This window comes from Equus caballus, chromosome 29, assembly GCF_041296265.1.
Source record: "Equus caballus isolate H_3958 breed thoroughbred chromosome 29, TB-T2T, whole genome shotgun sequence".
NCBI lineage: Eukaryota > Metazoa > Chordata > Mammalia > Perissodactyla > Equidae > Equus > Equus caballus.
The window spans coordinates 22,629,458-22,648,461 of record NC_091712.1 but is presented as its reverse complement, the minus strand read 5'-3'; the positions used below and the strand labels follow the sequence as shown (position 1 = coordinate 22,648,461).

The 19,004-nt window shown below is 36.7% G+C and overlaps 1 protein-coding gene across 2 annotated transcripts in view; it reads left to right on the top strand.

The window, feature by feature from the left end:
* The window catches only part of GPR158 (G protein-coupled receptor 158), a 408,291-nt gene that overhangs the window by 286,784 nt on the left and 102,503 nt on the right, over positions 1 to 19,004 (top strand). For both annotated transcript variants that reach the window (XM_070254823.1, XM_001495442.7), the window contains one exon: positions 6,741 to 6,809. In XM_070254823.1, the coding sequence (XP_070110924.1) occupies positions 6,741 to 6,809 (69 nt within the window). The remainder of the gene's footprint in view (positions 1 to 6,740; positions 6,810 to 19,004) is intronic.

Genomic DNA, 19,004 nt, shown 5'->3' with positions numbered 1-19,004 from the left:
ACTGAAATGCTCATCATATTTCTTTGTACATTTGGCTTGTCAGAATTGAAACTGCTTGTGTTAATGGGGACTATAAAATAAGGAATTTATGTCCTAGAATGTTTAGACTCTCTCCACATATCAGACAAAGTATGAAATATCTCTGTCTTACACTTTGTCTAGTCATTCCGTACACTTCCAAACATGCTTTAGAAGATCGACAATGTGTTGAAGACATGCTTAACAGTTCTGAGCAATTCTGTCCCTATTCTCACATTTTTTTCCTGTTTAAGACAACTGAGAAGATGCTGATGTTGTCTGGCTAACATTTGTGTGATGGATTCTATTGCCTATGTGTGAGCAGTAGTATTTTAAAGTAGTTACCTTGCAGATCATAGTTTTTGACATACTGAATTAGAAAAGAAAAAAATTTCTGAGATTCGACAATGTTCAAATGATAAAAGATTGGTTAGATCTCTTGCTACTTAGCAATCACGTGCAACTGAGCAATGATCTGTGAAGTCTTTGGAATTTCTCCAAGTGTAAAATACATTTATGTTTTTAAAAAATGATTAATGTTAGACTAAATGATATTTGAGTTTATGTCGGTGTAATAAAGATTAATATTTGAAGAAGCAAGCAAAGTGTTTTATCTAATTAACATTAAATTATAAAATACTTAATATTTTGTATTTTCATTATTATTATTCCATTAGGATTTTTCATGAGGAGGAATTTGTTCTTTCAATTATCTACTTTTATTTGAAAATAATATCAATTAATCCCAGTAGCTTTTAATCAATAATAGAAGCCTAAGCAAATGATATGTTTTATTTCAATAATTTCATGCCACTTTATTTAAGGATGTACATTAATTCTTCTTAAGGCAAGATCCTTTTTATAATGTTTTAGTCTGTTCACTTCTGTATGCCTTTTGGACACTTGGAGAATTTGTCTCAATTATATGAAATATGAGTTACTCTATTTATTAGAATTGAAAGAAAAAAGGAATTCAAAGTTGCAAGTAGATTACAGAGAAGTAGCAGCTATTTTTGCAAAGAAGCTATGGGAAAAATAAGGACAAATGAGGACATGAGCAGTCACATTTTAGGAAAGTATTCTGATGGCACCTTAGCAGAGAAAGGGACTGAGAGATGGCAAGAAGGCTTTGGTATTAAGTTATTTTGGACATAAGCATGAAGGATGAGCTTGGCTGAGTAAGGGTTATCCAAAATGTTCCCTCTCATGCATCTAAGTGTTTCTGCATCTCTGCAACTGCAGTGAGAGTCAGCATCTTTGAGTCATAAAATCAGGCACTGAACTTCTGAAAGACGAGACGCTGGGGGGAGCATCTCTAAGCGTTTGTGTTACCTGAAACAAAGCAAAGCGAATGGGCAAGCATCTCACAGAGAGCCTGCAAAAGCAACCATAGACGTTTCTGCCCAGCAGGAAATGGGGAATCATAGTTAATAATGAAGGTCTTGGTATTTCTCATGTCACGTGTGTAAAATAGCATTGCTTTTTCTTTTTATTTAGCGTGCTGTACCATTTTAAAGAATATGAAACTATGTATACACTATGCTAAACTTTATTTTTGGGTAACTTTGTTTTTCCAAAAGTTCTTAAACACTCCACTATAAATTATCATATCATATGAAAAGGGGCTTTCTTGTGAAGTCTTAGAAATTAGAAAGAATTCCTAGTGAAGACAATGTGACAGTTTCTTTTAATGTTTTTCATAAAACCGTCAGGAATTTTAAATTGACTAGTAAACATTTTTTTTTATAACATCTGAACCAAACTGCTTACTTGTAGTTCATTTTTAAATACTCCATTCATGTTACATGTTCTTGTTATTATAACATTACATATAGGTCTGTTCCTTTGGGTGAGAAAATGACTGAGGGTCAGATTGTATGTACAGAGGAGCTCACGATGACTTGGGAATCAGCAGCTAAGGATGACGGGACCTTGTTCTGTCACTCATCAGCAGAGTGAGCTTAGTCTGTTGACCTCACTTCCTCTACCTGTCCATGGAAGATTGATGATGAACTACCATTGACTAAGTGCCTGCTCTGTGCCGGGTAGCATAATTGCTAATCTTTACAACAGTACTGCAAGGCGGGCATTACACCCATTTTATAAATGAAGTAATTGAAGCTCAGAAGGTTAAGCAACTTGCCCAAGGTCACAGAACTAATAAGCAGCCACTGTTGAGATTCCGAACCATCTGGATGTAAAGCCCATGTGTTTTATTCCATGAATTTATAATTCTCTGAATTATTTATATTTCACTTTGGGAATCTCTGCGCTGACCGTATTCCTCTTCTTTTTTGTACCATTTTTATTGCTAAGAATCCTTCTGAAAAACTAATATTGATTTTAACTGACCACATTTTGGGCAATTGTTCCTTGACAGATTTTTCTAAATTTGGTTGGTTTTTCAATATTTCATCACAGATCTTCTTAAGACAAACTAATTGCATATAAGCTGTCAAACTGGATGTAGTCTGTTCTCATCCTTTTATATTATTATAACTAAAGTTATTGAAAAACAGTGTCCTTACATCTTTTAATGTTAGGATTCTCTTCAGGACCACCTTTTACATCTTGCTTCCAATTTATTATTGTGTAATTCATTCATCAGGTGTTTGTCAGTTTTCATTCATAATCTCCCCGTCCGTAGATTTCTCTACAGAAATAGAAGAATGAAAAGAAAAAGTGCAGCGCATTAGTCTGTTCTTCTGCTAAAGAGGCTAATTCTTTTTGTAAATGATATAGGTTTATAGAGTCTTGGTTTGTCATCCAAAACTATGCTGGTCCATTTTTTTCAGAATCTAATTCTGTTGCTTTCTTATATTTTTATCATACGTTCTGGGGTCCAGCTGTGCAAAAACGTCTTCATGTTCAGAGGTTCCTTTTGTAATCAAAAGAAACTTTAATTGCTGCAAGGCTTAAGAAATTGGCTGTGATCAAAAATAGCTGCACTGTTTTAGCAAGATATGCATTAATTTCCTCAGTGGTTAAAAATGTTTTAAAAATATAAACGAAGTCTTTAGTTCCTGTAGAATCAAGGAAATAATGACAAGCCATTTTAATTATTTTTAAAAATTCAGACTTCAGCATTCTTATTGTCTTATTACTTCCAGTGCCTTAGCTTCCCCTGGGTGCTCACATCCTAGGCAGAGCGCGTGTCAGCTACAGCTGCGTTCATCTCCCGCCTCTATCCTCTGCAGCCAAGGATTACGGAGTTTAGAAATTGACTTTGACATAAGTTCATAGAATTGCTGTAATAAGATTAGCCATTTTCTTTGGTCTGTAGGTTTGATATCTGGCTGTTATAAACCTTTGTAAGTCAGTTCTGAAAGTTTAAGAAATGGGGAAAGTGGGACGGAGTGGAGCAAGGTGGAGTCAGCTCACCTCTATTGTAAACTCTGGAATTGTATTTATTTGGCTTTATGAATTCTGAAGCAGAGAGTTAGACTCAGCGACAACTCCTCCAGTACTATATTCACCTTAAATATCATAAATATCCTGTTTGATAATTTTGTGCGTGCAGTTGGTACTGAACAAAAACTTACTAAGTAGATATTAGTTAAAGGAAGGTCTTTGTTTAGACTTCACATATTATGATACCTAATGGCGGAATTTTCTAACAGTTGAGTAGATCCATGTTAGACAGTGTTTTTTTAATTTATTTATTTATTAAAATGTATGTTATACAGCAGTGTGACTACATCTCTGAAGAAATTAAAATATTTCCAGATAAGTTTATCTATCCCCAAGTCTATCCACTTCTCCAGAAAAAAAGATTGTTATCATTTTGATATGTCTCCCCAAGACCTGTATTTGATATATTTATACATACCTAGCTAATGCATAGTATTGATTTGTGTGTACGTGTTTAATATAAATAGTATCCTACCGTGTATTGTTGATCATCCTTCAAGAAGGTTTTTCACGTGTTTCCCAGTTAGTTAACTGGTTAAAAAGAGTTCCGTACCGCCAGTTCGATCTCAGACAAAATTAGAAGGAGATGAAATTTTTTCTTGGCCTCTATCATTTTGCTCATTCTCTCCCTCATCCATCTTCATTTTTCAATCCCTCTTCTCTCTCATACACACTGAGCGCCTCCCCTCCCCTTCCTCATCCTAGCACTTAGACTCTAAGGAAAAGATTCCTGTTCTTCACTTTGAACTTAAGTCTGTGTATTACTTACAGCACTTGTATATTACACCTTGGTACCAAGTACAAAATAAAAGACTTTGTTGTAGTTAAAAGAACTTCCAGTACCAGTAAGACAGTGGGGAAATGGTTTAGGGAGCGTGAGGTTTCTTAATCCCTGAAGTCTCACCTATTAGGCACCTGCTCATTCTGTGAGGCAGTGAAGGCAGTTCTGCCCAAGAATATTTTGTAAGAAAAAGTGCACATTGTGAATAGGCCTTACATTTGGTTGTGGAGCCATTTGTTGGAGTTCCAATTTGTAATTTGAAATCACGGGCTTCTCTGCTCAGCCAGGAGCAAGGCAATGAAGTATTAGGAAGATTGCTCAACATTTCCAAATGAAAAGGAGACAGGTTATAGTGCCCTGAGAATACGGAAAAGCATGGACTGCTGCCACTGATGTTATATGGTAGTGATGATTGTAACACCGCTAAGAACCTACTGGCCCTAAAAAAAGAACTGTTGTGTTCCTTACCCCCAGGCTTTTGGCTCTTCTGGGGTAATTTTTTATCCAAAGCATTAAAAAAATTTTGAATGTTACCTATATAAACCTCTGTGGTTTTCAAGTCCATCATCCTTTTGCTGTTTTCTACCTTGAAGAATACATACCTACTGGGCCATCCCAGTGGCATAGTGGTTAAGTTTGTGCACTGTGGTTTAGCAGCCCAGGGTTTGTAAGTTCGTATCTCAGGCGTGGACCTAGCACCACTCATCAAGCCATGCTGTGGCTGCATCCCACATAAAATAGAGGAAGACTGGCACAGATGATAGCTCAGCAACAATCTTCCTCAAGCAAAAAGAGGAAGATTGGCAACAGATGTTGGCTCAGGGCCAATCTTCCTCACATACACAAAAAGAATACATACCTACTTATTAAGTGTCATGCACAGCACTAGCCATTTTGTATACTTCATAGTTTATTAAGCCTGTCAGATTTAATAAGGTAAAGACTGGAATCCCCATTTTATAGTGCGACCATTAAAGTTCAAGGCTGACTAACTCAAAGTGGTTGTTTTATAATTCAAACTGAGATGAAGTTAACTCTAAAGTCTGTGTTTTCCATTAAGCCTTGCAGCTTCTCTTCATAGCCCCTTTTTCCAAGCAACATTGCATAGGTTGTTTTACAAGTAGTCTTATATAATATTTTGGACTCTCGTTCTAACTTGGTGTCATTTTGGGGAAAAGTTTAAAAGATAAACTATAGAGTATTCATAGTTGGGTACGCTATGCAAATATAATTTGCCATCTTGAAAATTTTACCAGCCAAAGCCCATTTAAAAGCTTGCTGATAGAAGTTTTCTTTTCACTGAAAGCATCTGCTAGCTAATAATGACCAATAGCAGGAAGCCACTCAAATAGTTGTCTGTTCACTGACTAAACTTGTTTCTCCCTTCCCAAATTCTTAGATTAATGAAAGCCCTGAGTTCTTTTGAGGGATTACATAAAGTATTCCTATGTGTCTAACAATGTCCTACCAGGGTTTTGGAAGAGGAATTAGAATTTTCTTTCTCTTGCTATCAAGTTATCTGATACTTCTTTTTATGTAATGGAGTCTTGTGGTTTGGCTTTTTAGCTTTCTGTTGTTGAAAAATTACTTGCTACGACTTCAAGTTATTTTCCTGTTTTGATGTCATATTTGCACCACGTGTAATTTCTATGTACATTTTAAATTGCATTTCATGAAAGCTCAGGGACTCTGGAATGATCTTTTTTTGTTTTTGTATTCTTGATCCATATAGAACTCTATATTGATATTTAAACTCATCAAAGCAAAATTTATTATTGGAAGATAAGATTGATTGTTAGATCTTTTATTTCTTGCCACAACGCTAAGCATTTTGCTTTGGAAAGATAATGCTATTTTGAGTCTAACAAAATATCTTGAGACAAATATTTATGCTTAGCAAACTTCAAATATTCAGGAAATTTATTTGAAGATCAACTTATTCTTCTGAATTTTGGTTTAAGAATAATTTAAGCATGTTCGTGAGGTGAGATGCCTCTGTTATTTAATGTGATTTATACTCTTCACATAGTGGAGCTCTGTCAGTGAGTTTTGGGGACTATATTTCGACGAGATGGGAGATATATCCCTGAGATGCCCAGAACTTCTGCATATGTTTGTTTTATCCACCGAAACCATCCTGCAGGTATTTGTGAAATGGTTTAGGGATAGCATTCAATATGCACTTGTGGCTGATGTTTCAGAAATGTGGGCAAGATCTTCTGTGTCTGTGAATTTCTTGGATTGAAAGGATCTTCTCAATAGTGTTCTCAGCTGCTCAGACTCTTCAGCAATTGAAATTTGAAAGAATAAAATTCCATGAAGCCACTGCAATATCATTGACTACCAACCACCTTTATAGTCAGTCTTTCTGCATGTTTCAGTTAAGCCCACCTGTCTGAAATACTAGCCAATTTTCATTTATCTTCCCCAAAGAATGCTGTTCTACTGGTTGAGGCATTGGCACAATAGCATAAATTCTTCCATGCCTAGAAATGTAAGTTAACAATGACATTTTTATTTTGTTTTTTAGAGCATCAGGGCATCAGGCCTTATCCTGTTGGAAACAATCCTTTTTGGGTCTCTGCTTCTGTACTTTCCGGTAAGTAATATAATTATATTTTAAAAGTAGCCATTTATTTCATTTTGCTTAGGCAGTAATTTATATTTGTGCGTTTATATATATAAAACTGCTTAGATATTATATATAATATGTTATTTATATATCTATATACAAGTTTATATATGTATATCTATATGCAATAGATGTAGATATATAAACAAAGGCTTTATACATATTTTAACTCTGGCTCTTACCTCATGGGGACCTGAGACAAGTTAGTTAGCATTTCTAATCTTTGTAAAATGGAGCTAATTATCCTCTTCTTCCCAGATTTGTGAGGAAGGTTAAATGCTTAAGTGAGCTCGCATACAGAAGGCATGTTGCTATGTACATAGAAATATTTGTTTCCTTCTGCTTCCTCCTCCGCCTGAATCGGAAACCTGATGCACACCAACTAGTTAATGCTAAAAAATTCCAAGCGGTTACATAGAAAAATAACTATATAACTAACGTAAATGTATGTGTGGTGCTAGTGGCATGGATAATCATAGTAGACTCTTCTTATGATACTAGTAAGAGATCTGTAACCAGAAGATACCTACTGATTTTACTAATTCAATTCAATCAACATATATTCAACAGTTATTATGTGTCAAGCACTATGCTAATTTCTGGGAATACTCTGTGAAGGAGATCTTGTCTCAAGAAGCTTATAATTTAGAGAAGGAGATGAGTAAGGACAGACAATTATGATCCAGTGTGACAAAAGCTAAGAGAAAGGTAAGGGCAGGATGCTGTGGAGGCACTTAGGGGAGACAACAAACCAAGACTAGGTAATAAAATATCTTGACTGAGATATGAAAGAGGAACAGATATTACAGAAGGAAAAAGTAGGGCTTCCAGGACAACATATTCTTACCTCACTAGCTTCTCGATTTCAGCCTTCCTTGTTGATTCTTGGTCTTTCCCACCTCTTCATACTTGAGTGCCTCAGGACTCAGTCCTTGTGGCTCTTTTTAGTCTACGTTCTCCCTTGGTGATCTCATCTAGCCTCGAAGCTTTAAATACTATTTTTATGCCAGTAGCTCCAAAGTTTACCTTTCTCCTGAGCTCCAAACTCATATTCATCTGTTTACTCAATGACTTCGCTTGAAGGTCTAACATAATTCCATATCATGTTCTTAACTGAGTTACTCATCTTCCTCACCTCCAAAGTCAGTCTCCATATCTCCATTGATGGCAACTCTATCCTTCTAGTTACTCATGCCAAAAACCTGGGAGTCATCCTTGCCACCTCTTTTTCTCTCGCATCCATCGGAAAACACTTCAAAATACGGCAAGAATGTAACCACTCTCTACCACATCCTGTACCACCTCCTTGGTCTAAACCATGATCGATCTCTTCTAGATTACTGCCTTGGTCTCTTCCTGGCCTCTCTTCTTCCGTGCTTACCCCCACTTACGATCCGTATTTTCAAAATATCAGCCAGTTTGGACAGCAAAGTTATACCATGGCATTCCTTTTCTCAAAATTCCAAAATGTTCCCCATTTCACTTGTAGTAAAAGCCAAAATTCTTAGAATGGTCACCAAGGCTCAACATGATTTGAATCCCGCCCCCTCCATTACCTCATTTTCTAGTCCTCTTCTCTCATTCACTGTTTACAAGTGTTCTTAATCTATTTAGGTTTTCTACTTCCTGAATTACTTTTTATATTTCTTCTTAAGATAAAAATTTATTTAGGTATAATCAGTTTTTATTTTGCCATAAAATCATCCATATTACTCAAGTTTTCTAATTTACTAGCTTAGAGTTATTCATAGTAATTTATAAGAGAAGCAATATAAAAATACAAAGACTATTTATGATGCCTGGTACTCTTCCTGTGTAAACGGCATATTGTGCTTGATAACATTTAATCCTCCCCATTGAACTACCAGGCAGGTATTGAACCAAAGTCATAGAATCGCCCAATTAGGAAGTGAAAGACCTGAAATGACTTCAATAATCTGAATAATAATTTTAATTTTAATTATCTGAATAGCTGTTGCTGACACTGTCATCTTTTTCCTGAACCTCTGCTATTTTAAAATATGTTTTCTACCCAGTAGCCAGAGGGATATTGTAAAATATCAAATCTAATTTGTCACCACTTCAGTAGCTTCCCAGTTAGAATAAAGAGCAAAACTTTTGACATGGTTTATGATATGTGTAGTGTGGTCTTTGCCCAACTCCCCAGTCTCATCCAATACTGCTTTTTTCCTCACTTCCTGCATCCAGCTACTCTGACCTACTTTTAGTTCTTAAATGAAACACAACCTCTCTCCCGGTAGGCATAATAATGGCTCCCCAAAGATGTCTACAGTTCTAATCCCTTGAATCTGTGAATATATTACCTTACACGGGAATAGGGACTTTGCAGATGATTAAATTAAAGACTTCCAGATAAGGAGGTTATCCTGCTTTATCTGGGTGGGCCCAAGGGTCCTACACGAAAAAGGGAAGCAGAAGAGAGAGAACCAAAGAAATGGCACCATGAAAAAGATTGGACTAGCCATTGCTGGCTTTGAAGATAGATGAAAGAGACCACAAGCCAAGGAATGCAGGCAGCCTCTAGAAGCTGGAAGAGGCAAAGACACAGATGCTTCCCTTTAGTCTCTAGAAGGAACACCTTGGTTTTAGCTCCATAAAATCCATTTTGGACTTCTGACTTCCAGAACCCTAACATAATAAGTCTGTGTTGTTTTAAGCCACGAAATTTGTGGTAATATGTTAAAGCAGCAATAGGAAACTAGTATGCCTCTTGTCGTAGGACCTTTTCACATGTTTTTCCTTCAATTTTTTTTTTTTTTTAAAGATTTTATTTTTTCCTTTTTCTCTCCAAAGCCCCCCGGTACATAGTTGTGTATTCTTCGTTGTGGATCCTTCTAGTTGTGGCATGTGGGACGCTGCCTCAGCGTGGTCTGACGAGCAGTGCCATGTCCGTGCCCAGGATTCGAACCAACGAAACACTGGGCCACCTGCAGCGGAGTGCGCGAGCTTAACCACTCGGCCACGGGGCCAGCCCCTTTTTCCTTCAATTTTGAAGAGTCTTCCTCTCTTCCCCCACCCACCTCCATCTCACCAATTCTTTAGCTTAATTAACACCTAGTCATCTTTTACACTTCTGAGTATCACTCTTTCAAGAAAACTTTCCTTGACCCCCAATCTGAGTCAAATTCCTTATAATAACTTCTCATTGAATCCCACTCTCTTTCTTGACAACACCTATCTCAGTTTGTAATTATACATTCAAGAGTGTAGTTATTTGATTAATGTCATTCTGCACATACTCTAGTTCTGTGAGAGCAAGGGCCTGTTTCCACTTTGCCTACCACTGCGTCTGTAGCACTTAGCCCAGTGCCTGTGAGCATAGTCAAAGCACAGTACTATGCAGTGGATGAATGGGTGAGGCTGTACTTGGATGAACTTAGAACTATACCCTAGACTAGTGGCTATTGTCCTGTTAAAGCAGCTCCAAAGAATCTGCTTGATCGTGAAAGACTAAGAATGGTGGTCCTTATTTATAATACTTTGTTTAGCGCCTACAGTTAGGCAATAAAACACGTTTTATTGTTATCTTGGGGTGTTAAAGAAAGTTTGGTTTATTTTTACTTATAAAAGTCATACTTATTCCAATAAAGTGGTCATATTAATGAGCATGGGCCTAAAATCTGCAGAAGAATTTTAAAGCCTCTTAAATGGAAGAAGTACTCTAGAAAAGAAAAATGTTTGAAAGGATAGTAAATATTAGGCTGCCAAATGTTCAAAGTAGTTATTAAAGACCTTTTCATTGACCGAGATCCAATTTTGAGAGATGTCTGATGGACCTGTACTGATGATGATACTGGATACAGAGAAAAAGAGGGGAGAGAAATGGAATTTAAAAAGGAATAAAATGACAGCACTTCTGCTTGATAATCTAATAGGCTTGGGAGGCAAAAATCAGAAGAGAAGACTTACCAAATGAATTCTGTCCAACAGAAACATTAGGATACCTCATCATGTTGACTTCACACTTAATTAGCTGTCTGTTTCATCTTTCATAACATAAATTCTTTCTGTAACTGCTTGAGATATTGTGTAGCTCTGAAGTTTATTCTGTGTACCTCAGTTTTAATTAAGTTTGTGTTTATGCTCTGAAGATAGAAAGGGCAAAGTTATTCAGTAAAGATTTGGATGTCACATAGATACAGAGAGAGAAATGAGATTAAAATGTACTTTTGATTGAGTCTGGCAAGGAAAGTAATTTTATTTTAGGCGAAGGAATAGAAGATGATGTCTCAGAAATTGATAGGAAAATCTTTGGCCACATAGGGGTGTGTGTATGTGTATGGATGTATGTGCGTAAAGCATTCTTGACAAGAAGAATAACTTGGTATTGGACCAGGGCTCATTGATTTTCTTGGGTTTTGCAGAAACGAACTTTATAACTTTTGGCTAGAGTTTTTGCTTCAAGGAAGATCTCTGTATTAAGTGATAAAGGCGACCAATTAAACCTAGTGTAGCCAAAGGTTCTAATCATTCAATGGTGTAAATATGGTCTATACTTTTATTATCTGTTAAATACCTTACCCACTCTCTTTGTTCCTAGTGTGGCCTGTACCAGAAGCGCTCATGAAAGCTTTCCTGGGGGTCATTACAGTTTTTTAAAAAGTGTACTTGAATAAAGTAGAATTGTTTTTAGGTCTGGGTAACTCCATGGAAGGAGGTTTTGGGGATATTCACTGTTCTACTGAGTTGTTATGCAATGAGCCTTTTCTTCTTTTTATGCTGCATATTGTTCAGATTTGCAAGAATTAAGGTTATTTTTGCCTTTTCTAAGCAATCTTAGACTACAGACGATTTCATAACAATGCTTATATTGGAAAGTCCAAATTAGAGATTATCATCATTGTGCAGATGAGGACAAACCAAAATCTGACTAAATTTAGCATTGTTATAATTGGATGGCAGAGAGCTGAAGCATTGAAAACATTTTCTTACAGATTCTCGAAGGAGACTCATGCTTTGAAGTCCATACATTTGTGAACAAATGATTAGTCTTTACGATCACCTAAAAACTTTCATACAATTTATGAAAGAAAGAAAAAAGAATGTTAAAACATCAATTAAAGTGTATTTTTCTTGTTAAATTACATAAAAATGACATTTTACAGATTAGTAATATGGATTTTAATTACTATTACTAATTAGTAACATATGGATTCTAGAAGTTTGTTTTTGATTTGACTGAACCGCCAATTTCAGCTAATAAGATGAATTTCTTTTCCTCTAATCTTGGTTACCTGTTTGGTTGGCTGATGTGCCTTTCTGTAAAGGACACCAATACCTGTGTAAATACAGTACCTATTTTCAGGTTGTGTGCCCGCCTCACCCCCGCCTCCACCAAGGTCCTATGAGAAAGAACTGCCAGGTATTAGAACTAGAAGGGACATCGGACACAACTTAGTCTTTATTCAACCTCTCTTTTGCAAATGAAAGAGAGTCTGAGAGAAGTTGCAACTCATCCAGCTTTTCTCAGCTGGGTAATGAGAAAGCCAAGAACAGAATCTAGTCTCTCGACTCCTAGTCTTGCACCCTTTTTTTTAGGACTTGAAGAGATGCAGGGTGACCCCACACCCCAGTCAGGTGGTGATAGGTCTCCATTGGAGTGGTTTCCTCCTACAGGTGCAGGCTGGGAGAAGGCAGCGATATATGACAGTACTTATAATAGAGGGTATGAATGTGAGGTTCAAATGGCATTAAACAGGGTAATGAGGGAGGCCCATCTTCTCCCTCTTGGTCAGTCACTCTTCCTCATTAGATCTCCAAGGAAATAAAAGGCACAAAGGATAAAGCAGGGAACCAATTTACAATAGCTTGAAGTTTGGCTGTAAGACCCAATATAAAACTCCGGTGAGCTCAGATGGTTCATGTTGTTGAACCATATGGAATTTCTGATATTCAACCATTTTACGTATAAAAATTTTATGCTTATGCAATTTTATGTTTCACCCTAATAAATAACCCTATTAGACCATCTCAAGTTGGTTTCAGTGGTAAGAACCTAAGTCAGTTAAAAGACTGCTTTTCCTATGATCACCCCAAAGCCTAAAACTAAAACTCAGATTTTTTTTTTTTACTCCAGTGTAGATCAGATGCATCTTCCAGAAGCAGAGGAAAAACAACAGAATAGTGCTCCTGTGCATAAAGCTGAAAGGGAGGGAAATAAAGGAGAGAGAGGTGAAAATGGAGAGGGAGAGTGAGAATGAGACCATGAGAACAGAACTAGAGCAGCCAAGTTTTTAAATCTCTTACTATCATTATTTATTTTGATGCCCAAGGAAGCCAGATTTGGCCAGTGGGAGTCCCTTCAAGCTGCCACCTGCCTTTGATATGGGCCCTCACTCTTTGAGCACTTCCCTACTTTCTAGTGCAACAGAAAGTACTTTTCCTACCTGAGCCACGGAATCAGCCTTTTCTCCAAAGTGCCCTGGTTCCTTTTAGGGGAAAGTGGTAGCGATTCATTTCTGAGACAGATTCACTTCCATTGTGATAAACATAGGGCAGCAAAGGTTCCCCATTTTACAGGTAGGCCAGTGTTTCTGAAACTTCAGTTATATGGGGACCTTTGCAAGGAGATTTCTCCTCAGCTCTCAGAATCCATCCTTACGACACAGTTTTTTAAGCTGATCTAGACTGCATCTTACTTTGTGTCATTTAGATCCCTTTGGATTGATAACAGAGCAAAAGAGAAAAAGGAATTGCAAAGAAAGTTAATACTAAAGAGCATAGCAGTACTACCGAGAACACAATAGCGTAGGAATAGTTTCATAGCAAGGTGGCTCAAAGAGTATGGGAATAGCAGACTCTTAATCCCCAAACTGCTAGAGGATTTCAGGAATATTGACTAAAATATTGAGATTGAAAGACATCAGAGAACTAGAGCACCTCCTTCAAGGGCGTTTGAAGAGCGTGATGCCAAAACATTTTGTTCTCTTCTATAGTGTAGGTTAGAGGAAGAGAAGCAATGGTTTTATGTCCTGGAATTCCGTGCAGTTCCATTTATCCACTACAGTGCCTGTATTCCTCTTCCCTATCAACCCTCTAGAGAGAAGTCTGATCGTTAGTGGGAGTGGTTGTCTGCAGGCAAAGGCACGGAGGCTATCCAGTGTGCATATTCTAGGATATTTGGTTGAGGGTCTTGGATCAGTGATGTGTTAGGAATTAACTAATAATCTTCCTTTAGCTGAAAGAGTTTTAATAAACTGAAAGGGCCTTAATCAGTTGAGAATTGGACCCCTGGCTTTAGTTTGTCAGTGAAAAGCAAGTGTTTTCATCTTTGCTAAAATAAACACTGATTAGACTATATGCCTCTTAAAAAATATTTTTGTTCTTTTTGTGAAATGTAATCTCATTATTTATAAACTAGAACAAAATTGGAAAACACAAAGGAAAAGATAAAAGATCAACCAAAGTTGTTATTATCCAAAAATGGTAATTGTGTACATTTGATCATTTGAGACAGCTGTATATGCACATACATATATTCAAATAGAAAATGGATGGATGGTGGAAATTGAGATACAGATAGGATTACTCTGTGAGTTTTTTAACAAAAAATGTTGGTTGTAAGCTTTATTATTTTAACCAAAAACCTGAAGTGAAACTAAAGATATTACTGATTTTTAGATAAATGAATCTTCACAAGAAGCGTTATTGGTTCTAAAAGATCTTTTGAAAGTTAAAGATTATAAAATGTTTCAAAAGTTGGGTTAATTCTGTTTTACTTAGCTATATGTTTCAACTTTAAACAGTATCGCCTGACTTGACTGTAACAGCAAGAAATTGAACTCAAATACAGATCCTTTGCCCCCTCCTCCCACATTTTGATTTTTGTTAGTTAATAATTTTTGAATTGTTAATGTTCATAACATGTATATAAAACTCAATTGTGAAACTATAATTCACATAGTTGTTCAGTCTTAGGTCTATATTTAAGTAGATTTAATGTTTTCTGCTAATCATTGTAACTTGGCTTCTTCATGCCTCAGTTCTTTATTTTGATTTGTCCCTTGGTTTTCATTAACAGTTTTTTCATGAAGGAATAATGAGTTCTTGAGTTCTCCCATGCTTGAGAATCTCTAGCCATTGTCATTATCCAGAAAGAGTAACTTCCCTGGGTATAAAAATTTCAAGACACACTTTGTATTGCTTAGAACTTTGTATCCATTGTCTACATATTTCCAGCTCTTGAAATAGCTTGATTTCTCCCTCTTATGGATGACTTGATATTTCTGCCTAGATGCCAATGTCATTCTTTAGTCTTGCAATTAAATAATCAAACTAAGAATTACCTTGGAGTTTATCATTCTGTATTTTTTTTCCCTTGCATCAGGGTATTTCTTTTCAATATATGAATGTAAGACCTCCTTTATTCCTGGAATGTTTTTGAATCATTTCTTTAATTTTTTGTCTCCTCTTCAGGAACATGAATTATGTATACATTGAATTTTCTTTTCTTTCTGTGTCTGTAGTGTTTCTAGTCATTTGTATACCTTTGTCCTTTTCTATTTTGTTTTGTGTGTTTCCCTTGAGTCTTTATTCCATGATCTTTACACTATTCTCAGTTATGTTTATTATGCTTGAGTTGATTCTAATATTCCTTTAACCTCTTTAATGTTTTCATTCCATTTCATTTCATTTTCATTTTCATTTTCTCCCCCTTGCCCAGCTTTCTTGGAGTAAATTTATCTTTCTTTTTTTTTTTTTTTTATCTCTTCTTTGCTCTCTAGTATCTTTTTCTTTGAGCTTCTTTATCAGAAGGAACGTGTTTTCTGTAATTTCTTTGAGGCAGTGAGAATTATTTATTTGAACTTGTATGAGTTTTCTTGGGCAATGTCGCCTTTGTTGTCCATTCTTCATCTGCCTTCCCCCCAACCCCACCCGCATTATTTAAACAAAGAGTCTATGCTGGTTTCTTTCTGATTTTTATTTTTTATTGTGATAATTCTTTTTTTGTGTTAAAATATACATAAACTTACCATTTTAATAATTTTTAAAGGTACAATTCAGTGGCATTAAGTATATTTACAGTGTTGTGCAAGCATCACCACTGTTCATTTCCAGAACGTTTTCATCATCCCAAATGAAAACTCTATATCCATTAAATAATAATTTCCCATTCCTCCTTCACCCCCGGCCGATGGTAACCTCTATTCTACTTTCTGTCTCTATGAATTTGCCTATTCCAGGTGCTTCATATGAGTGAAATCATACAACATTTGTCCTTTTGTGCCTGGCTTATTTCACTTAGCATAATGTTTTCAGGTTCCTCCTGGTTATGGCGTGTGTCATAATTTCACCCTTTTTGTGGCTGAATAATATTCCATTGTATGTATTTACCACATTTAGTTTACCATTTGTCTGTTGATGGACATGTGGGTTGTTTCTACACTTTGGCTGTTGTAAATAAAGTGGCTATGAACATTGGTGTACAAGTATCTGTTTGAGTCCCTGCTTTCAGTTTTTTGGGTGTATATCTAGGAGTGAAGTTGATGGATCATATTGTAATTTTATGTTTAACCTTTGAGCCCTACTGTTTTCCAAAGAGGCTGCACCAATCTACATTTCTACCGACAATGCAGAAATGTTCCAGTTTCTCCACATCCTTACCAACACTTGTTATTTTCTGTTTAAAAAAAAAATTTAATAGCCATCCTAATGGATGTGAAGTGGTATCTCATTGTGGTTTTGATTTGCTACTTTTCATTTTTGAATGAAGTGGTTTTTTCAGGTAGCTATTTAAAGAATTGTATGGACAGCAGGAGGAGAAATAGATTGAGACAGGCTGCTTCTTCACTTTAGGATCACGTGAAACCCCGAATTTAGGCTATATTATAATCTGGGGCTTTGCCTTCCTCTTCCTATGCAATTTAGCTCTAGCCACCTTCCTTGGCTACTGTGCCACTTAGGGGCATCAACAAAGATGGCATATCTTCAAATTTCCCTCCAATTTGTGATGACACTGTCTGTACAGGAAAATGTCGTAGTTTTCTTTGGGCCCTCTTGTGCCCCAAAATTCATTCTTCAATGAACAGATCACCATTTCACAACTGGAAAAATACTTCTTGGTTGAACTATAAAATGGGAATCTAACAGCTCTTTTTGTCTTCCTTCATTTTGATGCAACTCTAACTCAGTTCTCGGGTCTTCTCTTTTCTCCCTTAGTGAATCTCATAGCTCAACATACTCTCCACATGCCAACAACAAACAAATTTATATCTCCAGCCCAAATCTCTTTCCTGAATTCCAGACTTGTATGTCCATCTGCCCATTCAACATCTCTACCTGGATGTCTGATAGACATCACAAACTTAACACATCTAAAACTTAACTCCCAGTCCCACACCACCCCAGATCTCCTCTACCAGCAGAATGCTCCATTCCAGTTGGTAGCAGCTCCATCCTTCCAGTTGCTCAAAACAAAAACCTTGGATTCATCCTTGACTTATGTCTCTCTCTCACTTCTCATAGCCAGTTCATCAAGGAATCCTGTTGGTTCTGCCTTAAAAACATATCCAGACCCCACATTTTCATACCACTTCCACTGTTACCAGCCTGCTCTGAGTCACCATCTTTGAACAGTAAACTATTGCAGTACCCTTCTAACTATTCTTCCTGTTTTCCACTTTTGGCCTCCTGTAGTCTTTTCTCAGCACAGTAGTCAGAAATCTCTTTTTAAGCCTAAATCAGATTTAGTATTCCTATAGTATTTCTCCTGCTCAAAACCCTGCAGTGGCTCACGATTTCACTCAGAATAAAACTTAAACACCTAAAAGGCCTACGTGACCTGCTCACTTGTCTGTTCCCCTTATTCTTTTCCAGTAACACTGGGCTCTTTGTTGTTCTCAAACAGGTCAGGCACGCTCCCCTCTTAAAGCCCTTACACTGACTGTTGTCTTTGCCTAGAACTCACTTCTTCCCACTGTCTGTGTGACAACTTCCTCCCCTCCTTCATGTCTTTGTTGAAATATCACCTTCTCGGTGAAGCTCACCCTATTTACCCTACTTTAAATTGCAGCCCACCCCACTCCTCACAGTACGTCTGATCCCTCTCACCCTAGTAATTCTTTTTGCACACAACTTATCACTTTGTATGTAATATATGACTTTTATTATCTGTATTTCTTACACATATTCATTTTTTATTTTCTGTCTCCCTCCACTAGAATTTATCTACTCCTGTGTTTTAGCACCTGGAACAATGCCTGGCACGTAGTGGGTGCTCAACAAATATTTTTTGAGCGAATGAATATTTTTCAGACATTCTTCATAGATTGACATATGGAACGTGGCTCTTCCAGTGTATTACTAATGGTGAATTTTCAAACTTTTTGAAAATTGCCTTTTATGTTTTTAGTTATATTTTTAAATTGTAAACCTTTCAAGAGTAGGACCGTGTCTGTTGCATCTATTTCCATCACAGCACACTAAAAATTTGTTGAATTTCAGTATAATTCTAACTAAAACAATTATACATATGCACATGCACATATGTAAATGTATAGCTGTATATCTCGGTCTTTATATTTGTCTCTTTCTTTCTCAGTCTCTGTCTTTATCCCTAATTTCCTTATGGGGAAGTAGAAAGGAATCTAGTCCAATCATAAAGAGACTTTGATTCTAGCTTACAAAGTCTTACTTTGACCTTGTACTCTGCTGCTCTCTGTCTCTCTCACTCTGCCGTAGCAATACTGGCCTCTTGTTCTTCCTTGAGCAGGCCTGGCTGGTGCCCACCCTACAGCCTTGGCATTAGCTGTTTCCTCTTCCTGGAGTACGCTTACCCACATATCTCTCTGGCTAACTCCCTCATCTTCTTGAAATCTTTGCAGTGAAAGGAAGTTAAAGAACTCATTATGGAATTAACAAGGAGAGGTTGATTAAAAAATTATGACATTAAAGTGAGTACAAACCACTACAATTGCAGAGAATTTCTAATGGCACCAAACGGAGACAGATTCAGCCACGATGTAAAGGCAGAAATGTCACAATTTGGCGGTAGACGCAGAGCATCATAAATTATCCTGAGAATGCCTTCATAGGAACAAAGGAGGAGATGCTGGCTCTGGCAATGGTAGAGAATTTGACAGTCAGATGATTTGAGATGAAATATAAGAAATTGGGCATCTGCAGCAGTATCATAGCTAGGAT